The sequence below is a fragment of the Littorina saxatilis genome, linkage group LG9, assembly GCF_037325665.1.
Source record: "Littorina saxatilis isolate snail1 linkage group LG9, US_GU_Lsax_2.0, whole genome shotgun sequence".
Lineage (NCBI taxonomy): Eukaryota > Metazoa > Mollusca > Gastropoda > Littorinimorpha > Littorinidae > Littorina > Littorina saxatilis.
In genome coordinates this window covers 28,775,031-28,790,030 of record NC_090253.1, presented here as the reverse complement: position 1 = coordinate 28,790,030, position 15,000 = coordinate 28,775,031, and the positions used below count along the sequence as shown (strand labels likewise).

The 15,000-nt window shown below is 42.0% G+C and overlaps 1 protein-coding gene and 1 long non-coding RNA gene across 3 annotated transcripts in view; both read right to left on the bottom strand.

The window, feature by feature from the left end:
• LOC138975795 (solute carrier family 28 member 3-like) overlaps positions 1-15,000 on the bottom strand; it is a 55,888-nt gene that overhangs the window by 2,403 nt on the left and 38,485 nt on the right. For both annotated transcript variants that reach the window (XM_070348548.1, XM_070348547.1), the window contains exons 7-14: positions 14,390-14,551; positions 12,600-12,725; positions 11,904-12,034; positions 7,082-7,256; positions 6,604-6,767; positions 4,105-4,222; positions 1,828-2,008; positions 1-250 (exon numbers count right to left, since the gene is read on the bottom strand). The exon at positions 1-250 is cut by the window's left edge and continues 2,403 nt beyond it. In XM_070348548.1, coding sequence (XP_070204649.1) covers positions 234-250; positions 1,828-2,008; positions 4,105-4,222; positions 6,604-6,767; positions 7,082-7,256; positions 11,904-12,034; positions 12,600-12,725; positions 14,390-14,551 — 1,074 coding nt within the window. In that variant the 3' untranslated portion in view covers positions 1-233. The remainder of the gene's footprint in view (positions 251-1,827; positions 2,009-4,104; positions 4,223-6,603; positions 6,768-7,081; positions 7,257-11,903; positions 12,035-12,599; positions 12,726-14,389; positions 14,552-15,000) is intronic.
• On the bottom strand, positions 4,651-6,503 carry LOC138975796 (uncharacterized). Its single transcript, XR_011458754.1, has 3 exons — positions 5,963-6,503; positions 5,037-5,190; positions 4,651-4,897 (listed from the first exon to the last, which is right to left on the bottom strand). It is a non-coding gene; the product is annotated as an uncharacterized lncRNA (long non-coding RNA).

The window sequence follows — 15,000 nt, the reverse complement described above, 5'->3', positions numbered from 1 at the left end:
TCTCAAAAACTTCACGTTCACGAAAAAAACCCGTTATAAACGCTTTCACGGTCGATATTGTCGTCAATAAAAGTCTCAACTGATATTTGTGAGATTATCACAAATTATCTTGAAGTGCACCATCGCAGAACAGCAGCTCCATGTCTGGACATCAACGGTCACCGGTTATGGATGAATGGAATAACCCCTCGCCATATGATTGAGTAGTTTTCTGTAATGTTTCCAAAATGGTCCTATGTTGACAATAAACCTGCAAAAATCACAAGCAAAGAAATTCGACTGAATGTGATTTTCAGAAACCTGACTAAGCCAACATAAATCACAAGCAAACGAAGCAGAACATTAACAGCTAGGCTATAGCTTTTGCTACCTTTTATTGAAATGAGCAACATAATTAGGACATTGAAGCTGTGGTGCAACGCGTGCATGTGATTGTGAGTGAATGTGCCGAATGATAAGTTTGCTTATTGACTGGTTGTTTTTAAACCTTCTCGAGTATCATATATGTATCTAGTTGTTGTTTATAAAATCTTAACTATTGTTTGTTTGTTTGTTTGCTTAACGCCGAGCCGACCACGAAGGGCCATATCAGGGCGGTCAATCTTAACTATTAATGCTTGTATTGTATGATGGATTTGTACAGCGCCATGAGACTGTTATCTGGCGGTGAACAGCGCTATAGAAGAATGTTTTATTATTATTATTATTACTTACTTGTTATCGTACTTGCTTACTTTTCACTTACATACTGTTGCTTTTCTGTCTAAGCTAACTTTTGCTACTTCCCCTACTCCTCGATCATTGGCATACAGGGGCCAAATACAGTAACTGCCTTCTAGCCCCACAATTCAACATTCTCCCCTTCCCTTTGCACTTTGAGATAAGGCACACCAAAAAAATTGTCTGTTTACGGTAACATAGGCACACAAAAAAATAGGGTCGGTAGGTCGGGAATTTTAAGTTATTTTGTCAAAAAACAAAGACTTTTTTTTTTCTTCTTTTTTTTCTCCCCCCAAATGCCAAAAAAAAGTCTAGGGTCGCGCGAAAAAATAGGGTCGGTCGGGACACCGTAAACAGACAATTTTTTATTTTTTTGGGCCTAAAGTTAGTCGGTGCATGTGGCTCTGTCTGAAGCTGAAAGAGACGATGTTCGGAATAACTCTTTAGGGGGGATTTATAGGTTGTGGAAGAGTTGTATACCTTGAAGGTGAGATAGGCTGGGCTATATATAGAGCGCGACAACCATCCCTCCCTTGCGGTGGCCCTTTTTTTTCTGTCTCTTTTTTTCCCCCAAAGTCGGGGTCAAACCCAGGAACATGCCCCCAATGGTTTTACCGTGAGGGCGTTAAACATTACTTATCATCAACCAGTAGACACACCACTAAGAACAATGAGCTCCGAGCTGCATGATTTCAGAAGAGATATGTATCATATCGAGCGGACACTTCACAAACGGCCAGTTTCTATCGAAAGTATGCAGAGTGAATCTCATAGTTTAGACTCGCCAACTGGTTCTTCAGTCCCCCAGAGCTATGCTTCGCTCAACTTCAGTTGTCTTCCTTTCCTTTTCTTCCTTCCTTTCAAGGCATACCGCTCTTCCGCAGTCTACAACAAAACCGACAGAGGAATTTCTGCAAAATCGTACATTTCACCAATTAAGCGTCCCGGCGATATATTACACAGAACTGTTTTATCAGAAAGGACTGTGCCTTTAATTGGCGCTCTGAGCAGGGTTTAACCCTGGATTTATGCGCTCTATAGAAGTATTATACATTATGATTATTTTTATGAATTGGTATCTCAGCCATGCACATTATATACCCCTACCAGCAATGCATGCAGTCATGAAGCAAGCGACGTTGCCGGCTATCATGGCCCTGAAGACAAGCCCCGAGATGTCGGAGCGGCGGCTGGGGGCCATCCCTCCCAGTGCCCCCAGCATCAAACCCATGGAGGACAGGTTGGAGAAGCCACACAGCGCGTAAGTTGATATCACAACGGACCGCTCCTGGGGGAAAAGACATGCGTGATGATGAAGGCAAGCGCAAGGCAAAGGTTTATTTCAGAAACACGTGAGATATACGACAAGAATACGGCAGTCAAACGCGTCTGCAACGACCACCAAAAAGGACCAAACAAAAGTGGCCCTTATAGACAGGTAGTCGTTAGGGAAAGGTAACGTGAATTAAAAAAAAAATCGTTAGGTTTGCTTGGTGGTGGTCGTAATAGATCCGTGGTCGTTATCGAGATGTGATCGTGAGGGCAGGTGTTACTGTGTATTTGGGACAGAAGGACAGCAGTATTCGTGTGGAGAAAAGTTTATGCTTAGTCAGTGCTGATTATGAGATAGGAGACAAAACAACAACAGCAACTCAGAGACAAAAGAACAACAGCAGGGCCGGATCCATGGGGGGGGGGGGGGGGGCGGGGGTGGTTTCCTGGTGCCCGGAACCCCCCCCCCCCCCCCCAGCCTGACCATGTACCTCCTCCAAGGGTAAAAAAAAATACATATATATAAAAAAAAATCATGACAAATACTCCCAGAATGCGCCAGATTAAGAATAAGAATAAGAATACTTTATTATCTCATAGAGAAATTCAGGGGTGGTACATAACAATAATACAAACAAGACATTGTTTTTACATAAGACATATAGCACTATATAACAGGGCAGGTTATAGAAACACCTCCCACATACCTCTCTGGACATTCCTTGCATTGTTCTTACGCATTCAGACATGAACACATCCATGTCTCACTTACACATCGCACACATGGACATTCGTATACGCTCAACTTACCCATTCACACATGGACATTCGACCACGCTCCACTTACACATTCTTATACACTCCACTTACACATTCACACATGGGCATTCTTATATGCTCCACTCCCACATGGACATTCGACTACGCCCACTTACACGTTCACACATGGACATCTTTAAAGCACTGCGCTTACATATTCTCGCACACCTACGCGTATAACGAACTATGGCTAAACATCATTGCAAAATATCACATGTTTTAATCTTAATTTCAAAAATGATTCGGGGGGGGGGGGGGGGGGGCATGCCCCCGGACCCCCCTCGGAGGTTCGGGTGCTTCGCACCCTCAACTAATGTACCCTTACCACAATTCGGACCCCCCCTCCCCTGCCTCACCCAACTTAGGTCCGGCCCTGAACAGGACATTGGATACTCAAAAATGACTTGGATTCTATCAGAGAGGCATTATGTCAAGAACTGAAGAGCAATGTCACGGATTCCAAAAACATGCTCAAGACGTTTCAGAAGAATGTTGTGATCGATAGTATCGAATCCTGCTGAGAGGTCTGAAAGAGTCACAACGGCCACTTTCTTTTGGTCAAGGGAGAGCAAAAGATCATTTAAAACTTTCAGAAGAGCAGTTTTAAGCTGTGTCATGATCTGAAGGCAGACTGGAAGGGGTTGAAAAGCAAATGTGACTCTAGTTGAAAGTTGAGAGAGGACTATCTTTTCAATTTGACAGGAAGGACAGATTAGAGACAGGACGATAGTTTTTGGTAAGTGTAGCCTATGCGATCGTAACTTTGTCTGTCTGTGCGTGCGTGCGTATGTGCGTATGTGCGTGCGTGCGTGCGTGTGTATGTCTGTGGTAGAAACTCTAACATTTGAAGACGTCACATTACATTGACGTCACATTATGACGTAAGAGGGTTAGACGTCACGCGAAGGAAGTACTGAAAGTCTCGGTCATTATTATTTTGAGCGGGCCGAGACTAGTGTACATGCAGACAGACAGATCTAGATCTAGTGTCTCGCTTTCTTGCACACTGAGTTTCACCTATGCTCTTTCTGTGTGTGTGTCAGTGTGTTTGTGTTTGTGTGCGTGCGTGTGTGTGTGTGTGTGCACGGTGTGTGTGTCAGTGTGTGTATGTGTGTGTGTGTGTGTGTGTGTGTGTGTGTGTGTGTGTGTATGTGTGACGGAGTGATTGAGTTTGTGTTACTGTTTGTCGATTTCTTACGTGAGCCTTGATGGCTTCGCCTCTTGTTCAATTCGTTGTGATCCAAGTTCTGTTTCTTAAGAAGCGGTTTTACTATGGCTTGTATATATACTTACTGTCATGAGTCCCTTAGCAAGGGTTTGATTGGTGTCTGCCAGGAAGATTCCACCGTCAACAAAGCTCCAGTTGCCAGTGGGATTTGTAGGAAGACCAAGCGTAAAATTCTGTAAATAGCTGCAAAACACAGACATACCATATGCTATTTTAAATCTCTTTGATAAGTGTTCAAGGATCATAAAGAGACCACAGTCATTCATGTGTTTGATTGTTTGTTTGTTTGTTTTTGTTTTTTGTGTGTTTCTTTTTGACATGTCTGTTTTGTTGGTGGCATACATAGCCTTTATTGCACGCTTAGCATGTATCATTGTATTCTTGTAGTGCTCCGAGATATGTATGCCAGCGTAGATAAAACTTGCTCGGGTAAACACAGGGAGATAAGTTGAGGACTAAATAAACGAACTGTAAGTATTTTTAAAATACATTAGAAGAGCGTTATCCACAAACAACATACAAGGCCGATAAATTCAAAATGTATCTACTTTCAACAATTACAAACAGCTCTGAGCAGGCAAACACATTCTTGGTGAACAATTCGAAAGAAAACAAGAGGCGAAGCCTTCAAGGCTCCCGTAAGAAATCAACAAACAGTAACATAACACAAACTCACTCACTCCGTAACACACACACACACAAACACACACACACACACACACACACACACACACACACACACACACACACACACACGCACACACACACACAGTTAAAACTAACGCATCATACCAACTCCATGTATAATTTTCAAAAGAAGGCAAACAGATAAAATGACTAGGGTAATAGGTTAGGTACCTCCTCCGAAAACGGCGTATGGCTGCCTAAATGGCGGGGTAAAAAACGGCCATACACGTAAAATTCCACTCATGAAAAAAAAACATGAGTGTACGTGGGAGTTTCAGCCCACGAACGCAGAAGAAGATAGGTTAGGTACCTGCCATGTGGGCACTTTTTCCACTGCTGTCCTCAGTCCTATACTTTTCATCAAGACTTGTCACCATGCCGAGTAGATCTAAATTCGGAAGTCTTCATGTGGCTGAGGCATATATCTGACATAGCGTCGATCTTGTTGTAGGTTAACCTCCTTTCTGAAACAAATGGCAAAATGCGATTAGTTATGATGACTACAACCTACACAAATATAAACAGTGTTTTGAAACAGAATAGTCAGGTTATACAAGCCACTTTACCTATGCAGCATGGTAACCCTACAATATGCGAAACATGTCGACTGCAGCAGCCTGGTTCTTAAAATAATTCTGACGGTCAACACAGCCAGAAATGCCAACAAAGACAAGAAGGCTGTTGCAAGGTAAGCTTACCAAACGTTACATAGCGAATCATATGATAGTGCGTAAACAGCAAACAGTAGATCTACAATCAAAGAGAGGATCGAGTCTGGAATGAAACGCGATACAGATCTAGCATTCAAAAACTGTCTTTCACGTTCAAGGAAGTTGTTGCAAGGTACTTAAGACTTACTAAATTGTACAGACAAAACCATGACAGTGCATGTTTTGAATCTGAGGAAAAAATCGTGATCATTTTGACTTTGAGAACAGATTCATTCCGTTTCCTTATATCTGCATGTTCAAGTAAATGGTGGACAGTTTTTTTCGGGCAGAGTAAACTTAACTTGAGACTCTACTGCAAGTCTTGAAATTCACATAAATCGAACCACGAGCAAAGACATCCAAACATTACAGGCACTTTAGATCAACTCATTTCACTAGAGGTGACTGCCTAGCACTGTGTTTGACATCCGTGTCTGCTGAAATAAAAAGAAATTAAAACAAAACGGATTAACAGTAGGTGACACGTTATCAGAGTGGGAGACACTAGATCTGTCTCTGAACTTACCGGGATACGGCTGCAAGATCGACACTGACTGCCGCGCTTTCGACAGCTCTTCCTCGCGTGGACATTGGAAACACGCTGTGCAGATCAAATTGTGGGAAATCTCCCTTTGGTATCTTCTTTATTTACTTTTCTGGAGCTTAGAAACCGAACAACATGAAATCGTTTTCCCCGGCGAATCGGCGAGGTGAGAACTGGACCACAATCCTTCGCGCGACCCCTGACCTGATCTTGACACCTGACCTGCCGTCTGCATGCCAAACACGACACAAACCAGTCAACTGCTTGTACCCCTTCAAAACCCACCACCATCCGTTTTCTTTGGATACACGCTTTAACTACACACATGCCGACACAATGTTGATCATTGCTTCAATAATTTGAAGATGGTGCTTGAAAATTAACCACGTGAAATGAGTATTTCGGTGTTTAGCCAAAAATGTTAAAGTTTCTACCACAGACATACATACATACATACATACATACGCACGCACGCACAGACAGACAAAGTTTACCATCGCATAGGCTACACTTACGTGAGCCAAAAATGCGGATGGCAATTCCAACAACCAAACAAAATCGCAAGTAGTCAAGGTAATGGGTCGGGAACCCGTTCCCATAACACAATGAATGTGATCACTTACGCGTCCAATGTTTTTCTGTTGTTAATGTAGACAGACAGTTCAGTGTAGGCCACAAACTCGTTTAGGAAGGTCTTAGTCCCGATCAGTTCCCCCATCTTCAGTCTGTCGTCTCCATCAACCCCCATCAGGAACGACAGGGGGTAGAACACGTACGAACTGATCAACTAAAATGCAAAGCAAATCGTGTAGAATTCAGACCATACTCAACTGAAAATTAATGCAAAGCAAATCGTGTAGAATTTAAACCATACTTAACTGAAATGCAAAGCAAATCGTGTAGAATTCGGACCCTACTCAACTGAAATGCAAAGCAAATCGTGAGAATTCAGACCAAATTTGCTGCATCTGATAACTAGAACGCAGTAAAATTAAACTTTTGGGCACCACCACTGGTTCACACTCCGCAGTTGACTGGTAAGGATTTGATACAATCGTTTATTTAGTGTCACTCTGTAAAAACAATAAGATACAAACTAACCTGGAAAGTGAGTTTAGGGTCGTGCATGCCCACGCGATCTCCGAACCAGACGAGAGTGGCATTGACGAAGTCGAGGAGAGCGATGAAAGCGATGAGGTTGACAGCGATGTTGGCCACCAGTTTCACTGACTGCGTCGCTCCGTTGGACGCTGCGTCAATAATGTTTCTCTCTTCTCTGCACGTTGTGTATGAAAAGAGAAAATAGACTTGATGGCTTTGATACGATCTGTGGAGGTTGATCATTTGACGTTTCGGTGGTTGTAACCTTTGTCAAAATGAATACGATGACACAGAACAAAATAGAACAACAACAACAACACCAACACCAACAACAACAACAACAGATAAATACAAAGAGAGAACGGCTGTCAGAAAAAAACAACCCACATAAACGTTAGGATACACTCTAAACAAAAGTGTTCCACTCCTGAACACCCTTTCTGTAACCACTTCTGAACACCCTTTTAGTAGAACACTTTTGGAACACTTTTGGAACACAAAAAGTGTTCTATACACAAAAAAGTGTTCCAAAAGTGTTCCAAAAGTGTTCACATCTGAACACTTTTAAGTGTTCACCCTGCTGTAACCACTTCTGAACACATAAAAGTGTTCAGGTCAACACTTTTAGAACACTTTTGGAACACTTTTGGAACACTTTCAGAACACTTTTGGAACACTTTTGGAACACTTTTAGAACACTTTTGGAACACTTTTGGAACACTTTTAGAACACTTTTGGAACACTTTTAGAACACTTTTAGAACACTTTTGGAACACTTTTGGAACACTTTTAGAACACTTTTGGAACACTTTTGGAACACTTTTAGAACACTTTTGGAACACTTTCATCCTGCACTGTCATACAATTCAGAAAGACATTAAAATCAAATTTTGTGAGCAAAGAAGCATTTTTAATTGACAAAAAGAAATGTCTGCAGCAGTCGCAGAACAAACGGGTCTGGGGTAGGAATTGTTGAACACATAATATACCGAGCAACAAAATTCGTCATTGTTTGATTGACAAAATCTTCATCAATTATAGAGTTAGAATTATTAAACTACAAAAGTTTAATGAAGGCATGTTTGACCTTGCTTTTGTGTGATTATTTTGATGCTGTGACTGTTTTAACACACGGGACAAGCAGGTTTATCGTAAAACACATAATGCGCGCTCGCAGCACGTGCAAGTGGAGCAGGAGAAATCTGATGTGTGAGATGTGTTCACTAATGCATTAGCAACCAAAAGAGACCATGGCACGCTTGCTGCCAGTCTCACTTTTGAAACAGCCAGGATGCCAAGATTGACACCACCAAAATGCCAGGTCGATTTAAAGCTGGGGGTGATCCAGAAGCGCTGGCATGGGCTTTAAACGTGCATGTGTCAACAGTTTATCACCTTCTGCAATGTTCTGGTGACATTGGAAGCACTGCAGTTATGCAACGCGGTAGATTTTTTCGCATTACCCCAATAAGACAAGATCGCAATTTCCTTCCACAACGTCTTCGACATCGATTCAATTCAGCCGCTGACAATACCAGGATCATCACTGGAAGCAACCAGTGTCCGATCAGTGGTCAGAGAACGCGATGAAGGCTGACTGAGCGAGACCTCCAAAACTTCGTTTTGTCCTGTGTGTTGAAACAATCGCAGCATCAAAATACTCACGCAACAGCTGTGTCAAACATGCCTTCATCAAAATGTTGTGGTTTGATAATTCTAACTCCATAATTGTTCGAGATTTTGTCAATCAAACATTGCAGAATTTTTTCGCGTTTCTTTTGTTGCTCGGTATATGTTGCTATTAAATAATATGAACGGAGCTCTGGTAAACCCCATCTTGAAAGTTCACACACGAAAGTCCGATAACAAAAACACCCTTCAGAGTTGGGAGGATTCCAGGCCCTTGGTCTTTGGTTTAGTTTTCAACTCGCTGTCCGGAACATCCTGTTCGAAATAAAAGTGAGTTTTAGAACATGATGCATTTCCAACTCTTAACAGGTTTGTGTTAAACGTTTGTACTTAATTGATAACACTGAAGTGTAAATCTTAACTAATAGTGGACTTCTTCTTGCTGTCAGCAGATCTCCAACAATCGCAGTTACAGGTAAACTTTTTTTTATTCCAGAACGGGCATAGGTCACATAACAGAGAACAAATACGTCACGTCCAATTCGCTCTCACCTTCCCAACACACAATGACACTCGCATGCACGCACATGCACACACGACTGAATGTAAAACGTAATCCCTCTTGAAGCAGGAGTCTGTCCCTAAGAACAAAAAGTAGAATTAAAATAGGTCTTTCGCAAGGATTTCATTATCGCGTGGCCACTCTGGAAAATGGCACTCTACAAATTGTTTATATAAGGTAAGCAGTAAACCGTACTGCTAATGTGGCGAGGCCTTGAGCACGCCCGTTTTCCTTAACTCGTTCTTAAACCTATGTGAACCCAGGGAAAACACCTTGTCAACAATCACTGGAAGCCAAAGATCACTGTCGCAATTAATCGTGAACTCCGATGAGTTTTAGTTCAAAGAAAAGGGTGTCATATTGAATGCACCCTCTAGTAATCCGTTTGTAAAGAAACTACCTAAGTTTTGTTGGTTTGATCTAAATAATGAATTATAAGGAAATCATTTATTATGTAATGTATTCTATATTATAGAATGCATTCTATAACGTTCCGAACTGCCTTCTATGATAAAATGCATTCTATTTACACAAAATACCAAAATGCTTTTTATGATAGAATGCGTTCTTTAACGTCCTGAAATGCATTATAATTTATATGCATAATGTCCCGAAACTACAACAGGCCAGCCCCGCAAAGAAAAGCAGAACTACACACACACACACAGCCACACAAACGCACAAAGAGAGAGAGAGAGAGAGAGAGAGAGAGAGAGAGAGAGAGAGAGAGAGAGAGAGAGAGAGTGAGAGAGAGAGAGACAGATATGTACAGACAGCGACAGAGAGAGAGAGACAGAGAGAGAGAGACAGAGAGACAGAGACAGAGAGAAAGAGAGAGCTGTGTGTGAGAGTGTTTGTGAGAAATGAAGCCTGTGCTGCGACTTCTGTCTTGTGTGTGGCGCACGTTAAATGTCAAAGCAGCACCGCCCTGATATGGCCCTTCGTAGTCGGCTGGGCGTTAAGCAAACAAACAAACAAAACTTATCAGATCAATTTGAAAGTCAATATTTCTCTGCAAAACTACACAATATATGCAAATGCAGGACATGCGTACCTTGGTAAACACGTCTGGGTTGCCGTCAGTGCCTCCTGTTCATCCTCAGTGCAATTCAGAAGAAATGTGCGCAGGTTACGCCCACATCGATTCGCCACATGGGCACATCAGCTCAAACGGCTTCCCAGTTCCCTGAAAGTGTGATAGATCTGTGAAATCAAATACAACCAAGCATGCATAGAATTATTCTAAATTGCGCACACAATCAACCTGGCCACTATTATGATGAATGTTGTTCATTAATGTATGCTGTTTTTAGCCTACCGCTTCACTTTATCTAGCGTGCAGATCGTACATCTATGATCTAACCAAAGGAAGAAGAAGAATCCGAAAATCTGCAAATGTATTGCTGTGACCACAGGCGGAAGGTATCGTTCACTGGACCACCATTATTATAATGATTATAATTATAAGGAACCCCTGGACATACACGTATAACAATAACACAAAACCAAGCACATCAACCAGAATAAAAAAATCAACATCAAATTGAAATAGAGTTTATTTACCAACGCAGAACTAATGTAAAAGGTCCACTGATCAGCTGAAACCGTTGCGACAGCAAAATTAGAGAAATTGTCTTAAAACGTCCACAGATACAAGTAACGGGAACATGTTACAACAAAAATACGAGTGACTAAGCTTAGATGAATTAATACAAAATCTCAGCAAGCAACTTACAGATATAACAATCGGAAATCCTGAGCCAAATCAACGCAGCGACAACGCAGACAGGTCCACAGATCTAAAAGTGTCAACGTTCTTTTTTGGTCCAGATGAAGCATGATGGGACAATTAGTAACATTATTAAAGTGTAAAAATAAAAATGCTAATACTTACCGCTTATTAGATGTCTCAGATGAAATAAATGTTTGATGGAAAAAATATAAGCACAACACGATTAAAAACAAAAACAAAAAAAACGTCCCGCAGCGGTCTAGGTGGTATACAAATTATATACTCTAAGCGACGCTAGATCCCGACGAGTCTCCGTAGCTCAATCGGTAGAGCGCTGACATGGCAAGGCGAAGGTCTCGGGTTCGAATCTGCTCTTGGCCCAAATATTTTTAATGTATTGTTTTATTCGGAGCATGACTAAAAGACGAAGTGGAACACTTGTGGAACACTTGTTGAACACGTGTGTTCACCTGGTGTTCCACTGTGCTAAAAAGTGTTTACCATGTGTTCCAAAAGTGTTCAGGTAGCAGAAGATGCTTCAGGATAACACATTGAGAACACTTTCTGTGTTCCAAAAGTGTAAAAATGTGTTCACCCTAACACTTTAAGTGTTCACCCTAAACACTTTCAGTGTTCTCAAAGTGTTATAAAATTTAGAGTGTAGAAACAGAGAAGGTGTTCATCTGTTATGTAGAAAGGTATGACAGTATTTGAACTCTCTTTGTATCACGTTGTCACCTTAACAAAAACCGTGTGGTTGTGCATGATCATTGTTGTGAATGCTACTTTGGTATCTTCGTCGAGAAAGCAAATACGAGCAAGAAGAAAGCTGCAATAGAGAGCAAAATAATGAAAATAAAAATGAAGCAAAAGCAACAGCAGAAATACTGAAAACTCACCCTCTCTTCATGTTGTAGACTTCCTCCTCTGTGTGTCTCGTCCTCTCAGTCTCAGGGTACAACAGCTTGGACATGGACAAGGCGGCTGGTGCGGACATCACAGAGGCCGACAACAGGTGGTTGGGAGGAACCTGTCAAAGAAATGTTCTTCGTTGGTAATATGTAATTGGGAGCTCTGGGATGAGATGAGGTGCATGAGAAAGTTACCAACCGGGTGGGAGCCAGCCGCGCTGTAGGATTGGTTGAAATTGAGATTTGTTGCGATTTCAACCAATGAGACCCCGCGGTTTGTTCTCACCCGTTTGGGTGACATCCACTTTCAGTGCGTGGACCTCAGCCATGGTAGCTAAATTGTTAGAGCACTGGACTTGAGATCCTCGGGTCACAGGTTCGGCGGATCCGGACCGGGTCAAATGTACAAGATGAATAAGAGACGGTATCCATGTCTCACCCCTGTCATGGCAGATACAAGACCTTGGTCATTCTCAGTGCCAGAAGTGCAGATTGCTGATGACACCTTTACACTCACACACCTGCTGCTGCCAGCTTTTCACTGGGAGGAAGTGAATCGAATTTCCCAGTAAATGGGACTATAAAGTATAGAATCAAATCAAACGAAATAGTGTCTGTGCAACATCGTTTTGATAATAAATTGTGTTGTTTTCTTTAAGTTACAGTAACATATGTCATACTCACGCCGTACAAAATGTAGGCAGCCATGACAGAGCCAGCAATGGTGGCAAAGCCCCCGGTCAGTATAGCGTGAATCTCGGATTTCGTCATCTCACTGATGAATGGTCGAATCATCAATGGTGCTTCACTCTGCAGAAGTTTTAAAACACAACATAGAGCAAATGAAACACGCAGATTAAGAAGCACATTGCCGGGAGATGGCATACGCAGTGCTTCCAAGTAGACATTTAAGTGATGATTAACAATGAATTCATATTTTTTCTTGTGTATAATTAAAACTGAATGACATGCAGGTGGCCCTGGAAGCTTAAGTACTCGTGTACTTAGGCAGAATTAAGCAAAGTCAGCAACGCCATGAGAAGAATGAACTACAGGCAGACCTAATCAAAAACAGCTTCATTGTATCCGCAGGAGGCTTCTACCCAAACCGTAAAACCCATTATCTAAACAACAAAATGACTGTGGGTGAGAACAACGTTTAAAACAATATAAGAAATCTGTACTCACAAATGCAAGGACAGCATGCACAAAATAACAAAGTCAAATTTACATCTATGGGGACATAGAAACCCATTCAAAAGACATGGGGCAGGTTAAAAGATCACTTGTGTTGTCGGAAGGAAAGGATAGGACTGCGGATGAGTTATCGTGCCGAAGGAGGCTGCTGACGTCATCCCTTTACAAAAGACAATGACGTAATATAGCTATTCTGATGGACACGTGGGGGAATTCGGGGGCTGTGATTGGATGGTCTCACACATCCCTTTTCCGATCATCAAAGCATAACGCTACGAAAGTTGGCCATTTTTGCCGATATCCAAACGATATCGGCAATAACAAAGACGCATGGTTCCGGTTTCTTCCACGTGTATAAAGTACACGCATACCTCGCCAGGTTTGTTTCTGTCTTCTTCTTCTTCTTCTCTCCGTTGGGACCGGGTTTATTTGATAAACGTAAGTGGTCCCGCGTTGATGTCACTTGTCGATTCCGGATGCGGTGTGTGACTAGTCGACAGACGATGCCATTTGCTTTGTGTGTGTTTTTGTTGTTGCTTACTGTACATGACATACATTACGTGTAAAATCCAGTTCTTTAACAGGCAACAAACCTTGCAAATTTCCAGAAGCTGCAATCTGAAGCGACCTATCTCGGATTCTAGCAGACGATCTCTCCAATGTTTAACACAAAATCAGCAAACTCTCCTGTCACATAGAACGTCCATTGTATAGTGCAATGTTGAAATGAAGTTACCGGTCTGAAACATTTCGTTGTTTCTTCTGAGACAATCCTTGTTCTCTTATCAGATCTACAGATTTACCGCTGTCTTCACCACGCGAATTCCCAACAGAAGTCAGACTTTCGAACATACAATCTACGTAGGCAAGCATGATACGTCATGACGTCATATGATTCCTAACATATTGACGTAATGCTAAGCATCCGGTTATCTCGAGTTTTCTCCGTAATACATGTCCGTGGGTTTTTCAATGTTCGGTTATTTCCGTGGCTTCATGCGGAAAGGGAACCGTCGTCTGCAATCAACGACATGGACCATTCTGGTACTTGTCGCTGACAAAAACATGATCCTAACACAGAATGTAATGTCAGAATAGCTATATAAACGCTATTGTGTTTTCATCGTAGCAATAGGGTCCGATATTTAGACTCGAACAAGTATAATGCGACTCGTCTTCGACTCGTCGGCATTATACTTGTCTCGTCTAAATATCGGGCCCTATTGCTACGCTGAAAACACAATAGCTGTTAATAACAGGTTAGAAAAGTATCTCACCTGGCCGATAAAGATGTTCCCAGCAGCGTTGAGAGACTCGGCGGGCGAGGTGCCCAGACAGAAGGCCAGGAAGCGGCCAAGGTTACGGATGATGAACTGCATGAATCCCACGTAGTACATCACGCTCACGAAGGTGGAGAAGAACACCACCACGGGCAGCACCTGTAGGACGGCAATGAAAGGGTTCATGTTGACTTCATGACATCAATAAAAGGGTTCATGTTGACTTCATGACAAAAAAATGACAGCTGTGAAAAAATGGACCCAATGAAAAAATCGACACAGCAGTTTAATGCTTCAAAGTGGTCATTGTAAAAAATTTTAAAAAAGTAATACTATGACAGGGGTTAAAGTGGAACAAATGACAAAACAGTACACTAATGAAGAGTTAAAAAGGACATAATGAAAAATAATGTTACCCATGATTAATAAAAGATTGAAACGAATCAAAGAGGACAATTCAGGGTCCCTAAAGATGCTCCACTTAGAGGGTCCCGGGACCCCCAACTTTAAAGTAAAGTAAAATTTTTGAGGGTCCCAATACCAGGAGGTTGATTTTCTTGCTTTCGGCAGGCACATTCCTCGCCTTCACAGGATCTTTGAAGCGCTCA